This window comes from Thalia democratica, chromosome 4 (assembly GCF_965202585.1).
Source record: "Thalia democratica chromosome 4, ktThaDemo2.hap1.1, whole genome shotgun sequence".
Lineage (NCBI taxonomy): Eukaryota > Metazoa > Chordata > Thaliacea > Salpida > Salpidae > Thalia > Thalia democratica.
In genome coordinates this window covers 44,681,991-44,706,091 of record NC_139168.1, presented here as the reverse complement: position 1 = coordinate 44,706,091, position 24,101 = coordinate 44,681,991, and the positions used below count along the sequence as shown (strand labels likewise).

The following is a 24,101-nucleotide window of genomic DNA, read 5'->3' as shown; positions in this document are numbered from 1 at the left end:
TATTACAATTTTGCTCGCGTTTTTTAATTTTCTTATATGTTAGTTTTTTAAATTATGCAGCCCGTAAGTACATTTTTTTAACAAATCGACATTAGAAAGGATTTTTTAGTAAAACTGACTTGCTGACTACAAAAGTTGTCCACAACTAACCTAAAGGTTTCATTTGTTTGCAAACTATTCATATATAAACAGAATTGATTACAGATTATACAAGGCTTTTTAATAAATAAGTATTTTAATACACTTTACTGGGCTTATAAAATTCATTCAAGCCCTGTAAATTACTTTGAGCACAGCCCAAAAGTACGTGCATAAGAATTACCAGACTAAATTACATTTCGAATACAACTTTTTTGGCTCAAAAGTGCTCAAAGCCTCAAGCGAAAAATTAGTAGTTTTTTTTAAATTATGGGGGGGGGGGGCAATTTTTTTTCAAATTTCTGAAAAGAGGGCGATTTTGTAAATGAGTTTGGGAAACCCTGATTTAGATCTTAATAAATAAAACAAATTGACTCTTTAGCTCATGCATTCTCTTTTTCCGGCGTGTTTAAATATCGAATATCCAGTAAGAATTTCCACATTGGTACAAAACATGTAGTATACACAAGAAATCATGTCTTGATGTTATTATGACCTGATGCTCAGCCACTAAATAATATATTAATAATCCATTTGATCTTCTCAACGATTGAGAGACCCATCTATCAATTAAATAAATCTAGAAAAAAAAAGCTTTAAAAGATATAATGGGAGTACATTTGAACTATCTAGATCCTTTGAATAGTTTAGTCGACATGAAAGATTTAACATAACATGTGTGAGAGAAATTAATCATAAATATAAACTATCAAAAGTTAACAGCTTATTTATTTGTCTTGTACTAATATAAAAATATTTTATTCTCAGAAACATCTATTCATATCTTTCAAAAGTGGTACTTTTTGAAGTAAAAATAAAAACTATATTTAACAGAACTTTACAAATAGAATTTAAAACTTTATGCTACCATAAGTGATTATCACTATAAGATAAAAATTGTTTGGAAACTATTGAAGATAAAAATTAAAATTAACATACCATATTATCTATAAAAAAAAGAGTGTAACTGGTCAATTTAATTAGTTCTTTAATTTTTTAGCAATTTTCAGATTGTTAAATTATAAACGAATAAGTAACTTTTAAACGTAATTTATTTTTAGTAGAATGATACTTATGGGACGAGAAAAATAGAATAATTATTTGAACTATTCACTATTACCACACCAAAAGGCACACAACGAAAAAATACATTATTGCATAGATTTTGGAATGAATTCTGCTGCGTCAACATTCAAACTAAAATTTGTTGTTTGTGACCTCATAATCATATTATCGTCATCACTTTCGTCATCCCAATTGTTTGGCACTTCTGACTTAACCTTTGGTTCAACTTTTTTTGTTTGTGACTCTGAAGCCAGCTGAGACAATGTCATGGCGTTCCTACATAGCGCAATTGGTTTCCTATATACAAACATTAAATACTCAAGTAAAATTGAATCAAGATTTTTTTATCATATTAGACTTAATACTATCTATTTAATGTACGTCAACATGCATTATAAGTGTTTAAAATGAGTTAAATTAACAAACGTAGGAATAATAAAGTACCTTAGAGCTTAAAATTAAACTGAACTATGCAACAATAACCTTTTGATAGTTAACTTCTTGTTTTCCTCTTCAACAAGTTGGCTGAGTAGCTTATAAGGTTCAAGACTGATATTCTTTGTCGCGGAAACACAAACATATTTCTTTGGCTCATCTCCATAACTAAGTGAAGTACATTTGAATGCTGCAGCCATTTCGTGTATTACCTATCAATTTTCAAAATTTACTTAATGGTTTATTTAATATTTTAACGATTTATTTATTACCTAAAGACAAGGATCGGAAAATGCGCTCTGCGGGCCAAATGTTGACTGCCAATTAAAAATGTCTGGCCCATGACGTGTATTTTAGAAAAAATAAGTAACAATGTACTAAAACTTTCGCTAGTGAGTAAACTGTTCTGTATATTTTCTGTTTATGTCATTAAATATTTTCTCTTATGTATATTTTATATTTTAAAATTAAACTTCTCAAAAATACTATGGGCCCCGAATAAATTTTATTAAGTAAACACAGTCCAGTCTCTAAAAAGGATGCCGCCTCTGCCTTATTAAATTAATACCCATTAATAATATAAAAATATTATTGATGGATAACTATTGTACATAATAAAGGATATGCTTAATTGATTTGATAAAAAACTATTACGTATATTTTATGACAAATATTAAATTGTGTTTTTACTTATTAATTATTTTTGCTGTTATAAACTAGTAAATACCTTTTCAATATTTTTAAAAGTCCTTATAATAAAGATAGTGTAATATTAAAATAAGTAAGCAACAATTAATATTCTTCTAACTTTAAACAATACTTATTAATTTATCTTTTAACTAAATAAAACCTTTCTTTTTTCTTTTTTCATGTTTGGAAAGCTATGAGAAATATGTGTTTTATCCAACCATCTAGTCTCGTCAATAATTTTTGAAATTTCATTCTCAATATTTTTAACGAACTTGCTGTCTTTTCTACAAATTTTTTTTTTCAAATTACCTATTCATTATGGCTTGTTTACGAACAAAACTACGAGAGTTATGAGATTTCTCTTTTTCATTTTAAAACTAAATACTATAGAAAACGTTTAAATAGAAAACTACTTAGTTTGAAAATAACCAGTTTTAAGTTTAGCTATACATTTATAAAAAAAATAACTTGAAATATTGGCGCAAATATTCAGAGTAGACACGTTGTGAAATAGCTTCGCCATTGTTTTCATCAGTAATATTCAGTGCTTTAGCCATCTTCCGATTTCTTTCTATTTGTCGACATTTTTCATCACAAGGCAGAATACTTCAATATGAAATATAAATAAGAAATTAGCAGTAGAACAACTAAAACTCAACTTTAAATTCTGAGTATGTTTATTTTTTAAATTATGGATAAAATTCTATGTTAATATAAACACCAAACTTACTTGCAACCAGTTTCTAATGAAACAATTTTGATTTCATCACTCTGATCCTCATTAAACTTGTTCATTAAAAACTTCTTTTTCAGTTTTTCTCTAGCCTTGCAAGTAACTTTTTTCTCGCTTCTTCCACAAATGCACTTCACTACTACCTACAATGCAGAAACATTTATTGATACTAGAGAAAGTGTGAAGAAAATTTTGAATAATAACTTTGTAAAGTATATTTAACCCGTTAAAATAGAAATAAAATTATATTAATATATAAAATCTTTAATGAGTTATAACACAATTTAGTTACTTCGACGCCACAAATACTAGAAGGGCAAGGAGCACCAAAATGGCATGGAAGGTTGCATGGGTGACCGCATCCATCTCTCCTAGTTGTGCATGGCTGCTTACAAACATGATCCGCTCGCGAACATTCTCCCCTAAAATTGTAAAACTTGGCTTTTATATTATACTTTATATTTTTTATATAACTCTATTGAAATATTTAAAGCTAAACTCACTGATGACATATTTTAGGGCATTGGTGACCACAGGGCAGTACTTTTACACAACGCAACCCACACGAGACGTTCTTGATGCTGCATTGTATGTTGTTTCTAATTGTTCTGCCACAGTTACATTGCTTTTTTACCAGCTCAGTACACGGCGGGCATTCTTCTTCCATGTGACAATTGTGACGAACTGGTAAGTCAAAAAATAGTTACACTCAATTTGCACTATTTATGAATAGTTTGACTTAAACAATCTAACTTTTTTGATGTAATATGCCCTGATTAGAACTATCAAGTATTAAACCTAACAAAATTAAAAAAAACTAACCAGCATGTTCGCAGGTGTGCATGCGGTTGCACGGTCTGTTGCATATCGGAGGCAGGGTGTTGCAAGGAACTGGTGGATAAATAACTTCCTCGCCGCAATGACAAGTGAGCTCCTCGAAACTAGATTCTAAACACTTATTGCAGCGTCCCTTGTGGCAGGGCAGCTCGCACCTGTGCTGCCCGCAGCTTAATTTTTTTCCACAAACCTCATCACATATATGAAACTCCATCTGAGACATGTTTTCTCAATTTTATATACCAAACTCGACTTGACAGTATTTTTTATTGCTATAAGTGTTTATAAAAACACTTATGATTAAAATATATGTATTGAAATTCAATGCTGATCTTCAGTAAAAAATAAAACAAACACTTACATCACAACATTTATTTTGGCACTTGTGTCTCTTACAACTTTTCAATTTATTACACTTTCTATTACAAAGAAACTCGTTGTTTTCTTTAAACTCGCTACAATTTATGTTTGTCGTAGACTTCCCGCATCTGTAGGTAGAAAATAATTATGACACTATCATTAAAAAAATATTAAATTTCACTCAAGTAGTAAGGACCTGCAGGTAAGAGAAGTTTTAGTGTCAGCACAAGGAGGACAAGGGCCATGATGACACTTCAACTTGCAAACATGCAACTTTTTGCCACCACATTTCAACGGTTTTCCACAAATCTAAAAATATTTTATACTATTTCCTAAACTTTCCAGCCCATATTGTTGTTAAACAATGTAGTAGTTTTTATAAATTGAAGCCGCATTTAATATACTATTATTACAGTTAAATAATATTTTTATGTAACAATCGATTAGTTATAAATTTAAATGTATAACAAAAACGTAGTTCTTAAAATATTCTAAATAATTTAAGTCAGTGTTACTAAAGCTTTGCAGGGTTTCTTTGAAATTTTTTAATGCACAAATAAAAAATAAGTTATTTTTTTACTGTCAACTTTTACATAGTCAAATCAACATTTTTTAGAAAGTAAAAAACTTGTTGAGTAGTAAGTATCTAAATGCAAAGCATTAAAATTACAGCTTTCAATAGAACACTAAATATCTCTTTATCTTTTTAAAGTTTTATATCAGACTAACAACTTTGAATATTAGCTAATTAGGTTAACTTATATGAGGTAAATATGTACAAATTTAAATAGTGAACTATTAGCATTTTCAATGATGTAAATCGTACGTTTATAAATACTCTTACTCTGTTGAATACTTAATAGAACTTAAATAAGCGGTGTAAAAACTAAATAAGCTGTTCAACTGATGTATTCAAAAAAAAAAAATTTATAGGAAACTACTAATTTGTAACTAACTACTTAATATTAATATATTAGGATAATACAACAAATAACAGTCATTTTAATTTACTTGTTTTAATAAATTTTTAATTAAATGAAATAATTCATAACATTTTTTTTTACTTCGTAAACATTTGATATAAACCTCTTAATATTTTAATGTATAGCGAAAAAAAATCAACAAACTTTATTGCATGTTAGAAGTGGGTCAGTGCAAAAGGTTCGAGGCGTGTTATTTTTTTCAAGCTCCTCAACGCTTGTCTGACCACATGGACATGTTTTAATAAGTCCAGGCGTCAACGGGCATGGACTGCATTCACCAGGATGACATTTCAAATCACAATAATGCTCACCACAAGACAGCAACCTTAGAAGAAAATAAGATACTTGTAATTCAGCAAATCATAAACAAATTAAATATTGTAAAAATATTAAAAGTTTTTTTTAAATAAGCTATTTTAATAAAAAAAATATCAAATAAGATTTTTAATGGTTAAAATAAAACTATAAGCAATTTTTCTATGAAATTAATTACAATTTTTTCTTTTAATCAGTACACATTTATTTTCAAAATAAATTTATAGAAATTAGCAGTAAAGTAGTATTTCGAACTTTAGCTTGTACGATAAAAACTCTGACACGTAAAAATGTTCTAAAAAAACTTTAATTAACTCGATACTTGAAAAACACCATACTTTTGACAGGACCGACCACACGAGAAACTAGGTTTTTTACTATTTGACACCTGATGCGATTCGAAATGCTCTTCTGATCCACAAACCACTTCGCGATCAGATGCTCCACAAAAACAACCTTTTTAAATTGTTTCAGTTAACAATCATTCTTTGTTTTCAACTGAAAATTAACCAAAAAATAAGAATAAAATATTCTATTTTGTTAACTGTCTATGTGTTGAATAAAAAAAAAATTCAAATTATAAGAATACGCATAGAATAATACTAGACTAGACAACAGTTGATTACGTAAATTATTGAAAAAATAGTTATTCAATATATCTAAACAACCTTAAAGTTATAATTTACTTCTATAAAATTAATAGAAATGTTGAAATTTACTTTGCTTAAGCACAATATTGCATTCCTTGCACTGTTCACAACAAACATTGTCACACTGATGAAGCTTGCAATTCAGTTTTTTATAACATATCTTATTGCAAACATGCTTCTGCTGACTGTGGCACCTTTCCATAAAAGTTTCTGCCCCGCATCTGCATTTGGTCCGTACCATGGCTGGACATTTAGGACATGGTCCAGGGTGACATAATCTGATTATTAGTACTTAAATAAATAATTAGTAATTAATTCCAAATACAAACTTAAATATTACATCTAAACTACAGCGACTAGTTTACAACTTAAAGATTTTATAACTTAAGTATATTTAATCTAGTTGTGTTTGTGTGAAATTTTATAAAAAAGTATTATAAACCAAAATCTGAAATAAATTTTATAATACATTAATATTCAATTAAAAAACTCTATTACATTGTACAATTATGTTTGCAGTCTTTTGCCTTGCGTTTTTTTCCGCACACATTTCCACACGAATGAGGAAGTTCTCCTCGTTTGTACGGCGGATTTTTTCGCTTTCCACAAAAACAATAATATTCCTGTGGAACCTTGGAAGTAACATTTTGACACCCAGGACACCTCCAACCTCCTATTTTATTAAAATTTAATGTTGTTAACTTTGTTAAGGCCATAGGGGGGGGGTAGGCCATGTTTTTTACAAGTTGATCTTATTTTATAGAGTTTTTACTAAGCTTCAAGTTGCTTTTTACCGTTTTAAAAAATTCGAATTAGTTTTTGAGATATGACCGGCCAAAGTTGGGCCGCATAACAGGTTCCTTATGGGGAAGGAAAAACTAAAACGGCGAAAAAAGACTAATGCATTCAAAATCTATCTCCTCCTTCATTTTTTAAGCAATCTTCTTCAAACTTTCACAGTCTATTCTTTATACAATAACAAAAAAACGTTATTTGTGACTTTAAAAAATTTTAAGTAAAAATACCTTTTTTTTGAAAAAAAAAATACTTTTTTGATAAAAAATCACTTTTTTTTTTTTTTTGTCATAAAATTTTTATTTTTTAAAATTATTTAAATTCACAAATAACGTTTTTTTGTCATAATGTAAGGAATATTTCCTGAAATTTTGAAGAAAATTGCTTGAAAAATGAAGGAGAAGATAGATTTTAAAGCCCGTTTTTAAAAACTCGAGAAAAACGGCTTTAAAGTTACCCTTTATATACCCTTTATAAAGACAACCCTTTATATAACCGGTCATAAAAAAAAAGTTACTTAATATTTTTAAAATCTAAAAAAAGCATCTGAAAGATTATGAAATTTACTATAATATAAGTCTATATGTTATTTTTGGTCAAAAAATGGCTTCTACCCCCCCCCTATGGCCTTAATAATCATATTTAAATATGATTTAATCAAATATATTTAATTGATAAATTAACACAGCAAAATGATTAAGTAGATTAAATAATACACAACTAAACATATGATAAACTCACAAAATATAGTTTAATATGAACTTGAGAGCTTATATTTTAACAAAAAAACATTTAACACGGTTTCACATTTATAAGCTTTATAACGCTTAATTTTCGCAGCTCAAAAACTATTAACTCAATATTTTATTAAATTTTTATCATAAAACTAATAAATGGCACTTAAAGAAATTTAACAATGACAAAAGCCTACAAAGATCGACCGATGTTTTTCCAAAAATCCGATGAAAAAATCTTTTTCAAAAAAGCTGTGTGTATAAAAATGACAAAGAAAAAAAATTCAACTTTCAGTTGGAGGTTTAACTATGTATGATTTAAAAAGCAAACAAACTATCCAGGAACTAAGTAAAGCTGTATCTGAGATGGCTCCTTGGGAAGCACTAGGCAGTGACTGCCCTGATCCGTCAATAAGAGTACTGTTTACTACCCTCATGCAAGAATTTTTAGTCAAATTTTGAATAGAACGTAAAGTTTAAAAGACATGCGTGATTATTTTATTATTATTAACTTGTAGTAGAAAAATACCGTATTGTTATATCTACAGGAAAATTATTCTGCTTGGTATGGCTGACCAAGCATTTGTGCCAGTAATCCACTTTGCCTACAAAATTTGACGGAAAAAGTATATCAATATGTGGAATTAGATATTAACTATTTACCACTGACATAATTTTCTCAGTGCAACAGGTGCAAGAGAAACTTAAATAATATAACATTCCTTTGTATATTGCTTTTACCGTCTTTATTAAAGCTATAGATTGAGTAAGTAGAGTACTTGTTTGCGATGTACTTAAAAAAATTAGCTTTTCTTTAAACTGTGTATGCAGTACTCTGCTGTAAAGCATCAAAACGTGGACCATATTAAATGTACAGGAGAAGAAAATTAACACTCTTTACTTCGTCGTATTCTTGTATTTTAATGAAAACATAAGCAAAGTAAAAATCTTGAGGGGTACTGTCGCTATGCACACTACCAAAGAAAACTAAGCACAGGCTTTTTACCTAAATAGGGGTAAAAGAGGGTAGAAGAAGATATTTAGGCTTATATAATCCTCAGCTCTTGATAATAACACTTTCCTTTCGTCTGATATCAATTTGTGTTGTTCTGGTATGTTAGTCCGCTGAGGGTTAATAGTTGGTATGTGGTTACTAGCATCCAAAACCTTTTCAGCGCGTGCTTAGTGACTAACCTCGAGCGGTCGTATGCTGACAAAGGTATGGATTTCTTGCTGCTAGCACTCATATTCAAATATAAGTGATTATTGCTACTAATCGTGTTAGTGAAAGTATATAACAATTAAACGTACTCTGCAAACGGTCTAATACAATCTAGCCTATATATAAATGCTAGAGATATAAGTTGAGCTTAACAAGCTTAAATTCTAGTTAGTAAACAAATGCGAGTTAACACTCAATGTTTATTGTACAATGTAACTATCTACGATCAAAGAAAAGAAACTAAGTGACTCGCTAAATAAAATTAGTGATATTAGCAAGAATATGAATCAATGACCAATAACAAATATTGCTTAGTAAACGACTCAAAACTACGTCTCAAACATAATCAGTAGTGCTCGAAAACTAAGCACATACGCCTACCCCTACGAAAAAACACATTAATGCCCAATAACACTAACATTAACTTTAACCTACCACACTAGCCAACAACAACTAGACCTCTCTCGCGGTGATTTTTATACCGTTTTCGAGTTTTTTGCGTTTTCAATAAATCTCTTCAGAACGAGAAATGCGAATATGCTTACACTTAAAATCATTTTGTATGTGGTGCTTACGAAAAGTCTCATTATTAAATTCAATAGTTTTTATAGTTCAGACATAAACTTTAATAACACTAACGAAAGCAAGTGCATAATATACAAAAATGTTTGTGAAACACTTGATGACAAATAAAACTTAAGCAAAATCTTATACTGACAAATCATACACGAAGAGAATAGATAACTAACAGCATAATTGTTTAGCAATTTGTTAAACAGCTTTTAGATACTTAGAATTTTGACATCAAAACCCGTTTACTTATTAACACTTTCAAGTTAAGCCTAACAAAACTGAACCTTTTTATTTTAAATCAACGTATACATAAAAGGTATAACATGTTTATATTTTCTTACGCGCAAACTTTTTCATTAATTTATATTCGAAAAATATCTACTTACGAAAATAAAACACGTTATTTTTGCCAAGGCTTAAAAAAAACACTACAACATTACAATCTTACTAGCTTGGTCATGTTCTGTATATGAGTGACAATCGCAGAAAAAAGTTCTACTAACTGAGTTGGTCGTTGGCAAGCGTACATTAGCCGCTAAAAACTACGTCACAAAGACGCAATCTGAATCTGTTAAATTTACAAATTGATGAGTTGGAAAGACTAACAAATGATTGCAGTAATATGCGCCATTCATTATCAGGAAAGAGAGTTAATGAGATGATAAATTTATAAGTAGACTCAGAAATACAAAAAAATCACAATAAGCCTATTTATCTAGTTCATAGTTTCCAAATGTTTTTGGCAAATTTTGTCCAGGTTTTCAAAATATCCTACAAGTTTTTAAAAGTAGACATGTTTAGGTTTATTTTTAGCTTAAAGTTTAAGTTTAAGGTAAGAAACCGTTTTAAATAGTATAAAAACATTGAAAAGATACATCATACTGTAAAGCTACTTTAAATGTGTTTTCTAAAAAAACAGATGATGACAAAAATGTTTTATCTATTTGATAGATGTTTGTATCAAATCGGAATTTTACTACAAACATGTTAAAACTGTTAAAAATTCCAAGTCTTTTTTCTTCAAAATTTCTCAAATTCCAGATTTTTCCGGGTTTTCAGGTTTTTTGGCAACCCTGTTAGTTGAGATTTATCAATTGTTAAAGTTCTTTTCGTTATTTTTTATTGATTTTTTTAATAATCTTGACATAGTTACTGTGTGTATTCTTTGTTTTGTGTTTTGTATTGAAATGAGCAATTTATATAGCACCCATTTTATGACCGAATTTGACTGAGATAAGCCAATTACCATTTAGTTTGATAATATTATTTTATATAAAAAAGTTTTTAGTTTTATAAAAATTGTTAATATACATAAGTATATAATAAAACCTGAAATTCCACTTTCAGAATCAGGTTTGACTTTAGCATTTGCGCTGGTTGCCCACTTCTTGATGCATTTTATGTGAAAAACGTTGTAGCAAGTTTGACAGCTCCAAATTTGATCTTTTACAGTGACATATTCAGTGCAAATCATGCACTCATAACTACCATCACTCAACTGTTCAACCATTGTAGCTGTCGAAAAAAAGGTAACAATTTTAAAACAATAAAGTGTTATTATTATATCTCTCTAACAACCCTTTTTTTTTCGTTACTCCAGTAAAAGTATTTGTAGTTATTAATTTCAGGCATAAGTACAAATATTTAAACATAGCTTTCGCTCTTTATATCATAAACTAGTCAGACTGTTTTTCAAACTAGCCTAAAATTTTACTTGAGTGTGTAACAATATTATTTGAGGCATTTTAAACGTTTCAAAACTTAAATAAATCTGCATATAAGTCTTAAATATTTATTCAAAAAAACGCAATTTAAATAAATGAAACCGACTTACCAGCTTGGTCATGCAAAGCTTCTCTCTCAATGCGATTGATGTTTTGTTTACTCTTTGCTTCTATTAAAAAATGTTATATTTATATGGAAATACTTTTAAAGATTGTTTTTTTCAAAAAAAAATCTTGCTCGCTATCAAAACTTATTTTCTTATTACCTTTAGTCGGAAACTTTCTATTTCCATTTCTTCTATTATGTTGTTGCCTTGGATGATATCTTTGTACCTTTTTCTGAAAAAATAAATAAAACAACAACAGCTTAAGCAATACTTAATCATTTATGCTATTTGTCACTTATAAATTCGCAAACATAAATAAGAATTGGAAAAACTTTACAGGGTTGCCACTCTTTGAGTCAAAAAAAAATGCCCTGAGTGACCTTAAACTGAAGAGTCATCCTGAATTTTTTTTTTGAATCCTTAACTAAAAAATTGTCTCTGTTACAAACTACTTATACCTCAAGTTTATTTTTCATCTTATTAATTAAAAAGAAAGGTTGTATAAGTAATATGTATGCTTCTGCATAAAATGTTTACATATGAAAAATACTATCTTTAAAGATTCAACGTTAAAAGTTAAAATAATTTAAGACTAAAAAACAAATTTGTGGATAAATTGTTTTAAGGGAATAGGAAGTCCACCTTGATTTTTACAAGTTGATCTTATTTTATAAAATGTAATCTGACCTATCAGACGTTTTTAACCGCTTAACAAAATACGAAGTAACTTTAACATGTTTGCCACTGATCAAGCTGAGAAAAATTTCCTGACTTTTCCTGACTTTTTACAAAAATTTTCCTGACTTTTCTTAATCAAACTCTTAAATCAAACTTATTCTAAAATACATAACCTAACATTTGAAACTATATAAAGCTTTCAATCTAATCTTAATACAGGTTGAAAACAACAGTTTTTTGCTGAATTCTATCATCAAACTTCCAGTACATCACTCAAACCATCTGTGTATGATTGATGTTTGTAATAAACAGCTCTATCAGCAAAATACTTGTATTATCACCTTATAAACACAGCTTGTCTGAAAAAAGACAAAATTTTCTAGCATTTCCTAGCATAAATGTATCTAGATAAAAAAACAACATATAAGGAACTTTTACAATTAAACCCTTCAATCAATAAGGAACTTTCACAACTCAAATCTTGAAACAATAACGAACTTTTACAGTTAAAAAATTAAAACAATAAAGAACTAAATCAAATACTGTTTTTTTAAATGTATTTACTAAAATTTATTTTCTCCGTTTTTTTATTAGCACTTCAACCTCTTCATCTAATGAAGAAATGGTTTCCTTCATCTGGTCTGCATTCCGCTTCAGTATACACATTAACTTGTTACATAAAATAATAAACTTACTGCTTAGTTATAAAGAACTCAATTATTTATTTAAACAAAAAACACTTTGATTCTAAAACTATGCTAGATAAACTTTTGTTTATATATAACAGTTTCACTATGGAAGTGTCCTTGCTACAGATCATCAATACTAAAAAGCTTACAAAATCTGCTTGTTCAAGTAGGGTACTTGTTCAATATGTTAATAGAAAATTTTTGCTGTTTCATAAAGGATATTTTACTAATTTATACCAGATGAAGGCATTGGAAATAAAATTAAATATTTTTGTAAATTTCTAGGAAAATTTTGGATTTTTTTTCTGACTTTAAAACACTTTTAATTAATTTTTTACCATTTAAACGCTTTGGAAAACAAAAAAATTTGTAAATTTAAACTGACAAAATCTGACTTTTTATTTTATTTTATCAAATTTCCTGACTTTTCCAACTTTATTTCAAAACCCCCCATTTTTTACTGACTTTTCCTGACTTTTGTCATTTTTTAAAAATTTTCCTGACTTTTCCTGATTTCCTGACTTTTCCTGACTGAGTGGCAACCCTGCTTTAAAGATATAAAAGATCAAAGTCAGTCACCTCAATAGGTTCCTAATGGAAGGCACAAACTAAAAACGTGAAAAAAGGCTATTTCACTAAAAACCTATCTCCTCCTTCATTTTTTAACCAATCTTCTTCAAATTTTCATAGTAAGTCCATTACTAATATTAAAATTGATTTAATGCAGGTTATTTTTTGAAAAAAAAAATGAAAAAAACACTTATACTTTTTGTTTTTTAATCTTTTTTTTTTTCATTATTTTAAAAAACCCAACATTAAAAGTATTTTAAATTCTTAAAAGAATGTTTCTTTGAAATTTGAGGTCTCTAGCTCAAAAAATAAAGAAGGAGATAGATTTTTAGTGTTTTTTTTAACTTCCGAGAAAATTTATCCTGAAAATTTTGTGGTCCATACATATGTATTGGAAGCTTTTTACAAAAACGTCTATATCTCAAAAACTAATTAAAATTTGTATAATCTATAAAATCTGACTTGTAAATTATACTTCAAGCTTTTATTTAGAAGCCAATGTTAATTTATTTAAATAAAATAATAAATTAAAAAAATAAAATACTTACCAGATTTGGTCTATCATCAAAAAAAGAATCCACATCTATTGAATTAACTAAAAAACATAAAAACAGCTTAAAATTGAAAAACATATAAAATACAGAAATCAAGTATACTTAATGCTTTAAAATAGATAAATTATTTTTAATATTAAGTTATTTTAAAGCTTAAATATCTGATTTTAAAAATTTATAAAAACATACTAAAAAATTAATTCATAAAAAAGTTTTAAAGGTATCTTTTTAAAACTAAAAATAAAATCAATATTACTCTTTGAATTGCCAGCATGATCACAATTATGTTTAGATTCATCGTTGGGATGTACATTTATATCTTTTATTTGCATTTGCTCATTATATTTTTGATTTAAATTATTATTGTTTTGTCCTTTATTGTCATTCCTTCTTCGACCGTTTTTGTGGTTTCTGAATGCAACAAAAAATAACAATAGAAAAAGAGATTAACCTAAAGACAGTAATACTTAAATATAATTAATATGCTCATTTTTTATCAATAGTTAAAAAAAAGTGTTTACATTTTACCTTTTTTTATGGTGATAAAATATGATTTTGATATTTAATAATTATGTAATAATTGTTTTAATAAAAATAAACATAAAAAATAAAAATAAAAAATTTTACAACAAAATTAGACTTATACAAACAAATAATAAAAGACTGATTTGTTTCACAATAGTAATAAATAAGATAATAATAGTTCTTATCTAAGTGTAAAAAACTTACATCAGATTAAAGATGGAAAAATAAATATTTATGAAAACATGTGTGTCTGGTTTATAAAGTATAGTGGTATTGGTTTTTAACTTATCACATTTTGGGCATAGGGAGTAGTAAATCACATTTTTACAATTTGGTCTTATTTTATAGAGTTTTAACTAATCAAGCTACAAGTTGTTTTTTAAAAAATCTTTAAACTCAAAATACTTAATGAGATAAACCAGGTAAAAGTTGGAGACTACAATAGATTAAGGGAGGCGCAAACTAAAACGGCAAATAACTAGAAATCACTAAAAATCTATCTCCTCCTACATATTTTGAGATAACTACCTGAAACTTTGAGGAAATGTTCCTTGCGTTATTTAGAAAATTCTGTGAGAAGAAAATTTAAAGAAATAAAAATAAAAATTTTATGACAAAAAAATAAAAATAAAACTGTTTTTGCTCATTGTTTATATATCCTTAAATTGTCTAAAATTCTGGAAAATGTGTTTTTGTAATAACTGCCACATGTAATACAACTTTCAGCTAAAAACACTAGAGTCGTATACTTTCAGTCCGTTTTTGCCCAATTTTTTAGTTCAAGGTTTTTCCTTGATACCAGGCTTTTTTTCAACCCTGACAGGGTTGCCAAATGTTTTTGAGAAATGTCTTCTGGGTTTTTGAAAGTACAAGATTTTAGTCTATTTTTAGTATAAAATTAAGTTTAGTTAAAAATAGTAGAATAAGATTGAAAAGATACTGTAATGCTACTTAGAATGTGGTTTTTATTAAAAAAAACTTTATGATAACATAAAAATTACCTCTAAGATAGATTTTTTGTGTCAAATCGAAACTCCATCACTGTACATCTAATTTTTTCTTTAATTTTTAGGTTTTTATCTAAATTTTTCAAATTTAAGTTTTTTTTGCCTATATTCTCAAATTCTAGGTTTTTTAGTAACCCTGCATACAGTTTACATTGCGGAAGTTTTTTAAAAAAATCAAAAACTGCCTCAGTTAACTTTTTTAATATAATATCAGCTAGAATTTTACACAAACTGGTGATATTTGACAAATAAAAATCTAACTTAAAACTCAAAGGCTGCATTAATTATAAGCACTTTGCTATCCATAGATCTCTAATATAAACTTTTAAAATATTAACTATACCTCAAAAATTATTAATTTTTTATGTAATACAAAAAAACTACCCCAATTACTTACTATTAATAATATTTTTATTGGGAAAAAATTGTACCTGGTTAACAAATAATACACAGTGGGCTGGCAAGTGGCCATTGACTATTTTCGCGACTAAACAGTTAAAGCAAGATTTTTATTTAATTGTTTAGAGCGGGGTTTCGTCTTTTAAAAACTGGGTTTGTTTCTGTTCTGCTTAAAGAATACTAAAAGTTATGTAAGCTTAAATGTAGCCAAAGTTTGCTTTTTTTAAGTTTAAAAAAGCCTCGAAAAATGCTTAAATTTTTGTCAAAATTAAGGTCTACATCTACTGTTAAAAAACACCTTATAAGCTTTTATACAAATACTTTTTTTTAAGTTTTTTCATTTCTTTGGTTTAGTGTTAATTGAAAAAAGTCAAAATTCTTTGAATATTTAAATGTATAAGTATATTATTTCTCATTTAAAAAATCTTCTATTCTCGCCGAAAATTCATTGATGATTTCTGGCAATTTAGGGTATTCTTCAGGGTTAATTTTCTCAATTTGCCACCGTAGAACCAACATAATTTTTTTTTAAATAATTTAGTAAAAATGACAAGGAATCTATGTACAAATTTACAGACAAATCTATTATGTGGAATATAACTATTTTTTTAGGTTTTGACAAGCAATATTTCTGTTAAAAAAATGGATTTAATATCCTATCCCTGGTTTTTCAATGTGACAAAAAAGACCATTTTGTATGTTCTAGAAGGTTCTTAATGTGTATAGATTCACTTACTTTTTTTTACAGATCATTTAAGATCCAAGAATGATGAGAACAGTTAGTATTGGTCAAAACATGGTAGCTTAGTATATGTTTTAGTTATTGAAATAGTTTTTTTTATACTATTTTAGCAAATTAAAGGTTTTCTTGAAAAACCGTATCCCACAGGCCATGGTGGAACTTCTACAACAGGTAACGTAGTCAAAACTTTGCTAAACACCAATGATAGGACTCTGCTGACGAAGCATATTTCTGATGTTAGTTTAAAAGAAAACATTAACAAAATTGTTTTGTATGTTTCCATTATTTTTTGGCCTATAAATTCTAACAGTAAGATTAATGTCGAGAAATACTCAGTTTTATGTCAAAAAACAATGATGCTGGTCATGTCGGTTAAATGGACTCGCTTTACACCAACTGCGCATACTGTTCTTGCACATAGTGCTGAACTAATTGATCAAAACAACGGTAGAGGTTTGCTAAATTACACCGAAAGTGGATTGGAAGCTAACAACAAGTTTATAAGACAGTACAGAATGAACTTTTAAAGGAAAACTTCTCATTATGAAAATTTAACAGACTGTTTAAATCGATTATGGGACAATAGTGTCTCGATGTTAACAACACTTTAGACAGACTGAATTGCACTTATTGTAAAGAAGTCGGACATACTGCGCGAAGTTGTTTGCAGCTAAATGAAAAAAATTCATCATGTAGTTCAGAATAGGAAACGATGTTACATATGCTTTGTGCTACTGAATAGAGTGTTTTATTTATTTTAGAAACGTAATTTCAAAGAAGTTACTGTTTTACTTATATTTTCTGGTAAATTTAAAGTGTTTTTTTTTAATCACAGGCTAAATTATTTTGTTTTTTGCACTGTTTTGCAACGAATAAATGTTTTTATTGTTCAAAATGTTTACGGTTTTTTTCTTTTGATAAACTAGTACAAATGTAACATTATTAATAATATAAACTTTGATATACAAAAATCAGCCTTTAATTAAAAATAAACTGCATTTAGAGTATAGTTTTACCCGGCTTGATATTGAAAATTCATTCATATTTAAACTAAACTGGAAGTAAATTTGACTCTCTTGAGGTAGCCAATTATAATTTTCTTTTTTTCTAAGTTTCTTAATTTAAAGTTTCATTAAAAATAAAAATTTAAACTATTTTTTAAATAAAAACAAACTTTATTTTTATTGTAACACTAAGTGTAACTTTAAATTGTATTATAGTGCTTCTTATGACAGTTTTATGTCAATGGCCGCTTGATCCCCGTTTTCAGCCCACTGTGTAATAACTAATAAAGTATAACCTAGTGTTCCTAAGTTCAAGAGACAAAATTACTTCATTTTCATAATTTTAAAATTTTATTAATATTGAGTTGCTTATTCCTAAATGTTTTATCAAAAAACTTCTCTACTTTTGATTTCTCTTGAATAGGGCACATTCAAGAACAGTCAAGTTAAAATAGGGTAATCGATTAAATATAGAAAAATCAAAAAATCTATTTAGAAAACATTAACTTTAAGAGTTAATCATAGCTAATTTAGTATAAAAGCAAGATTTTTTTCTACATTTTTACTATTTAATATTATAAGATAACAAGCATGGTTGCCACTGATCAAGCTGAGAAAAATTTCCTGACTTTTTACCAAAATTTTCCTGACTTTTCTAAATCAGTTTTACTTATATAAATTGTTCACTTAGTATAATAAAATACTACCCAAACTATTTAATATAAAATCCTTAAAATAAAAATCAATTAAAAAAGAATATACATAGGTAACTGTAAAAAAAACATGAAAAAGTAAACTATATATTTGTTGTATAAAATATTTCCTCTTATCATTTAGTATAAAATTTGTAACAAATAAATATACTCTTATTTACTTTAAAAACTTAAGTTACTCTACAAAAAATACAAACAATAAGTAAACTTAATCTTGGCATCTACCTCTCTTATAACTTAATTTATAAATTTAAACAACTTTGAAAAATTATAAATAGGTAAAGTATACTCATTAACTTGTTACATAAAATACTAAACTAACTGCTTAGTTATAAAGAACTCAATTATTTAAACAAAAAACACTTTGATTCTAAAATTTTGCTGGATAAACTTTTGTGTATATATCACAGTTTCACTATGGAAGTGTCCTTGCTACAGATCATCAATACTAAAAAGCTTACAAAATCTGCTTGTTCAAGTAGGGTACTTGTTCAATATGTTAATAGAAAATTTTTGCTGTTTCATAAAGGATATTTTACTAATTTGTACCAGGTGAAGGCATTGGAAACAAAATTAAATATTTTTGTAAATTTCTAGGAAAATTTCGGAATTTTTTTCTGACTTTAAAGGATTTTTAATTAATTTTTACCATTTAAACGCTTTGGAAAACAAAAAAATTTGTAAATTTAAACTGACAAAATCTGACTTTTTTTTTAAATTTCATCAAATTTCCTGACTTTTTTTCAAAACCCCCCATTTTTTACTGACTTTTCCTGACTTTTGTCATTTTTTAAATTTTTCCTGACTTTTCCTGACTGAGTGGCAACCCTGAACAAGTATATTATTCAAACAAACCTATTTTTTGAGTCATTAGGGATATAACTACTATGTGCAGCAAAATGTGGAGGTTCCTGTTCTGGGAAGTTTTGCTGAGAGCTAAAGTTTTTTCGACCATTGTTTTTATGGGCTGCTTTGTTTTTTGGCTGATACTTATTTTTACTGCTGTTAAAAGGATTTCTAGTCTTGTTTTTATCATTCCTTGAGTTGCTTTGGGAAACTTTTTCATTGGAATTTAACAAATTTTGACTAAAACTATCTCTACCTAGTGAGCCTTTAAGCGTAGTTGCTTTTGTCAAACTTGGCATTTGCTGATTTGATAAATGACTTGAACTACTGGAAGCCTGAGTGACTTGTGAATTACTACTTTCCTGCTTTTGCAAAACATCATTTCTGTTTTGTCCATTGGGCTTGTTAGAAAACCTGAAATTAGTATAACTAAGATCAATCAACAATTTTATTAGTTCCCTAAATTGCTAAAACAATGATCATGCTTTTAAGTTAGGTAATAAACATTTGTTTATATAGTTAATATAAGGTACATCATAAGTTAACAAGAAAGATTTGACCGGGTTGATAGTTTTTAAACTTTGAAGTATTCCTAGCATTTGCCAAAGTAATAAGAATACAGTAAAATTTAAACTTTATAAACTTAATCAAAATAAACATTACAACTTAGAAACTGTGTTAGTTTATTAAGCTTTAGGCTAAAAAATAATTACAGAGTAAAATATTTTTTAACCACTAACTTGTTAATAATACAAAACCAAAAAAAAAACACAATATCAATTTAATTAATCTGAAATTATTTAAGTTAACACTTACTTTTTGTACCTATGCTTGAACCTAGGCTGTCTATTTCTTTGAGCTTTTGAAGTACCTTTAATTAAAAAAAAATTGGGTACATAGTACATCTATTAAAATTATTTTCACTATGACAATTGTTAAACTTTGATAAAAGCAATACAATTAAAATATATATTAATTGGGTAGCCGTCTAAATTGCACAAGCGTACTAACTGCATGAGTGCACAAAGATACTTTTGCACAAGGGGATATAATTGCACAAAGATACTTATGCACGAAGACAACTTTGCACAAGCAGACAATTTTGCACTAGTTAGTTTTTTTTTTTTTAGTTATTAACTTTTTTATTAATATTTTTTTTTACTATTACTGTTACCCCTAACCTTTACGTGCGGTCAGTAAGTTTTTTTTATTTGATTTTTCTAATTGTTTTTATTTTTTTATTATCACTGTTACACCTAACCCTGACACTTGGTCGGTAGCATTTTTTTTAATTAATTTTTATTTTAGATTTTATTAGTTATTATTTTATTTTTATTTTTAATATCACTGTTACCCCTAACCCTTACCCTCAGTAAGTTTTTTTTTTTTTGTTTTTTTTTTTCTGCATATTTTTATTCTTGTGCAAAAATATAATTTGTGCTGAATTGACCCGTGGTGCAAAATTGTTATTGTGCAATTTTGTGCCCTTGTGCAAATTTGGCTGTGTGCAATTTTGTTCTTGTGCAATTTAGTAACCTCGTGCAATTTTGACCCGTTCCCGTATTATTATATCAATTATTTTTATTGTTTAAGGGAGTGGTGTTCACTATGTGCATTTTAACTATTTTACTCTATAAATATTTTCAAATTTGTTTTGTCACTTTCTATTTATAAAAGCTTATTTGTAAACTAACTTTATTAGTTTACAAACTAAAACACTTTTTAATTATAGTTCTTAAATCACTTTAAAGGACTAAATGCAATGTAGTTAGCTAAAACTTTGAAATACACAAACTGAAAAATACCAGTTTGTGGAAACTCTATTGATGAAGCAGAAGCCTGATGATCATTTGATTGACTGCCTCCATTTGTTGACTGTTCAACCTACAATAAAAGAAGTAAAAAACATATTTCTTAAAAATTTTCAACCATGAATAAAATTATTTGAATATAAATACAGTCTGGTAAAATATTATCTAAGTACATTGTATTTATTTTATAAATTTAATATTGAAGAAGTTAAGTTTTAAAATAAAAATTTGTTTTATGAAAAAGTTATAAATATATGTAGATTAAAAACTGCTTTATAATAAAAATAAGAAAATATTTAAGTTACAAAAGAACTTACCTGGCTTAAAGATGAACTCATCTTTTTTCTTAACTTAGTTGTTTAAAGATCTAAAAAAAGAGTTTTTGTAATCAATATAAATATGAATTTGAAAAAATAGAAATATGTTAAATCTAAACTAGCTATTAAACTACAAAAGAAAATTCTTTTTTCTAAGTATGTTACTTTTATTATATTGTTTATTGCAAACATAAAGCGCTTCTGATTGGCTGATATTTTACTTAATTTTATTTAAATTTTTAATTAATAAATGTTCATTGATTTATATATTTATTTTTTTTTTTTTTTGATAATGTGGGTTAGAGATTAGGGTATAGATTAAAAATTAGGGTAAAAATAGTTAGGGATAGGGTAATGAGATGTTGTAAATATACTGCTGTATTGTATACTATATTTTTTTCTAATGAAACCTCTTAACTATTTATTTACTCAAAATTAAATCTTAAAATTAGTTGATAACATAAGTATATGACAAGAGTTAGCCAAAATCGATTTTACTTGTTTTGTTTGTTTGAATAAAAATGTATTTTAAAAAAATCATGTCTTAAATTTCTGTGTAATAAGAATCTAAAAAAAGTTCAAAAAAATTCAAAATAAAAAGTTGCTGCCCCAAAAACTAATTTCAAAACCAAAATTCACATATTTTTTTATTTTTTGACTAAAACAGTAAAAAAATAACATATACGTTGCTCTAGACTTATAATTTATATCTTAAATGAAAGCTTATAATTATAGGCATAAATTAGAGACATTTCTAGTGCATTTGGTATATTATGACGTCATTATTAAACAAAATATGCAAATTGTGTCTACAAAAACTTCTTTTTTTCTAGTATTAAAAGCAAATTCTTCTACAGTTTTTACTTATAGTTTTTTTGATTTTGAATGTAAAATGTGTAGAGTCAACTAGCCAGAAAGATATTACTGATGTAATGTCATTTCAATTGCATGTTGATATATATATATAAAATACATTTTAAATCACTTTTAGTTATTAGAAATTATGGTTGTTGAGAGCACCTGTCTAAGAGTAAAATATCTAGACTTATATATCATAGAAACTAAATGTAAATTTATTAAAATTAGTGTAAATTTATTATTTAAATATAAAGAGTTTTTATTTAATTAGACAATAATTACTTATTTGTATAAAGATTTTCTTTAGTTAAGTATGTTATTGTTTTAACATCTTTATTAGTTTAAGTTTATAAAGTATTATACGTTTAAATTACTTACAACTTAAATTGTTAGTTTGTTAAAATGTATTAATTCTCTAATTTAAAGGCTTTGTATCAAATCCTTTTAAGTTTTAAACTCATAGCAGTTTAGTATAACTGTATTTACTTAAACAAATGCTATTTCAAGACTGATCACTCAGCAAGGTATAAACTTTTATCTGTATAATATATAAAGGCTTATACTTTGCTATGAACTATATTATACACATATTTTGTATTAAATCCTTAACCAAGCATTTAAATTTAAATATGTTATATCAAAAACTAAGGTAAAACAAAACTTGTTAGTAGTAATAATTGATGACTTTAAAAAAGTGTTGTTGGAGCCATTCTGAGAGAGAAAAAAAGGTACCCCATGATACAATACGATGCTAATTTAACAAAAAAGTAAATCATATCAACTATTAACTCAGATTTCTTATAATATTTTTTTACTATGAATATGCTTTGATTAATATTTTTTTATTAATTAACAATAATTTGAATAATAATTAATATCAACTCAATACCTAGTAAAATAAAATAATATAGTTCATAGCAAGGTATAAGCTTTTATTTATTATACAGATAAAAGGTTATACCTTGCTAAGTGGTCAGTATTGTAAATAGCATTTGTATAAGTAAATTCAGTTATACTAAACTGCTATGAGTTTAAAACTTAAAAGGATTTGATACAAAGCCTTTAAATTAGTGAATTAATACATTTTAATAAACTAACAAACTAAGTTGTAACTAATTTAAACGTGTAATACTTTATAAACTTAAACTAATAAAGATGTTAAAACAATAACATACTTAACTAAAAAAATCTTTATACAAACAAACAATTATTGTGTAATTAAATAAAAACTCTTTATATTTCAACAATAAAGTTACACTAATTTTAATAAATTTACATGCAGTTTCTATGATATATAAGTCTAGATATTTTACTCTTAGACAGGTGCTCTCAACAACCATAATTTCTAATAACTAAAAGTGATTTAAAATGTATTTTATATATATATCAACATGCAATTGAAATGACATTACATCAGTAATATCTTTCTGGCTAGTTGACTCTACACATTTTACATTCAAAATCAAAAAAACTATAAGTAAAAACTGTAGAAGAGTTTGCTTTTAATACTAGAAAAAAAGAAGTTTTTGTAGACACAATTTGCATATTTTGTTTAATAATGACGTCATAATATATCAAATGCACTAGAAATGTCTCTAATTTATGCCTATAGTTATAAGCTTTCATTTAAGTTATAAATTATAAGTCTAGAGCAACGAATATGTGATGATTTTATTACTGTTTCAGTCAAAAAATCAAAAAATATGTGATTTTTGAGGTTGAAATTAGTTTTTGGGGCAGCAACTTTTTATTTTGAATTTTTTTTGAATTTTTTTTTAGATTCTTCATAATGAAGTAAAAACACATCTAAATCATATACCCTCATATTAATTTTACAATGTGACCAAAAAATGTGCTGTACGCACCACCACTACTAAGTACTAGAACAAAAAATGCAAAACTTAACAATATGAACTTTTGTCTTAAATAAACAACTTTTTTTTTTAATTTGTTTGAAATACTTTACATATAATTTGGTTAAGTTTTAAATACAGTCATAAGCTTAATTAAAGTATTTGTTTTTACTT

General features: G+C 26.9%; 1 protein-coding gene across 1 annotated transcript; it reads right to left on the bottom strand.

The window, feature by feature from the left end:
* Nucleotides 1–1,158: 1,158 nt before the first annotated feature.
* On the bottom strand, nt 1,159–21,268 carry LOC145835309 (transcriptional repressor NF-X1-like). Its single transcript, XM_082942880.1, has 23 exons — nt 21,217–21,268; nt 20,894–20,972; nt 19,905–19,959; nt 19,098–19,502; nt 14,109–14,263; nt 13,847–13,893; nt 11,521–11,593; nt 11,365–11,424; nt 10,860–11,045; nt 6,705–6,879; nt 6,276–6,484; nt 5,895–6,012; nt 5,386–5,566; nt 4,455–4,567; nt 4,260–4,386; nt 3,884–4,112; nt 3,565–3,745; nt 3,354–3,483; nt 3,059–3,204; nt 2,797–2,934; nt 2,489–2,612; nt 1,687–1,850; nt 1,159–1,500 (listed from the first exon to the last, which is right to left on the bottom strand). The coding sequence occupies exons 1-23, from the start codon at nt 21,235–21,237 to the stop codon at nt 1,290–1,292; spliced, it is 3,327 nt and encodes a 1,108-aa protein (XP_082799006.1). The 5' UTR covers nt 21,238–21,268; the 3' UTR covers nt 1,159–1,289.
* Nucleotides 21,269–24,101: the final 2,833 nt, after the last annotated feature.

Excerpts from the sequence above, each read along its gene's own strand:
- LOC145835309 (XM_082942880.1), bottom strand. The coding sequence starts at position 21,237 with ATGAGTTCATCTTTAAGCCAG. Across the intron at positions 11,594-13,846 it reads TTGATGATAGACCAAATCTG|AAAAAGGTACAAAGATATCA; the intron begins GTAAGTATTTTA and ends TTATTTTTTCAG. Across the intron at positions 3,205-3,353 it reads CTAGTATTTGTGGCGTCGAA|GTAGTAGTGAAGTGCATTTG; the intron begins GTAACTAAATTG and ends TCTGCATTGTAG.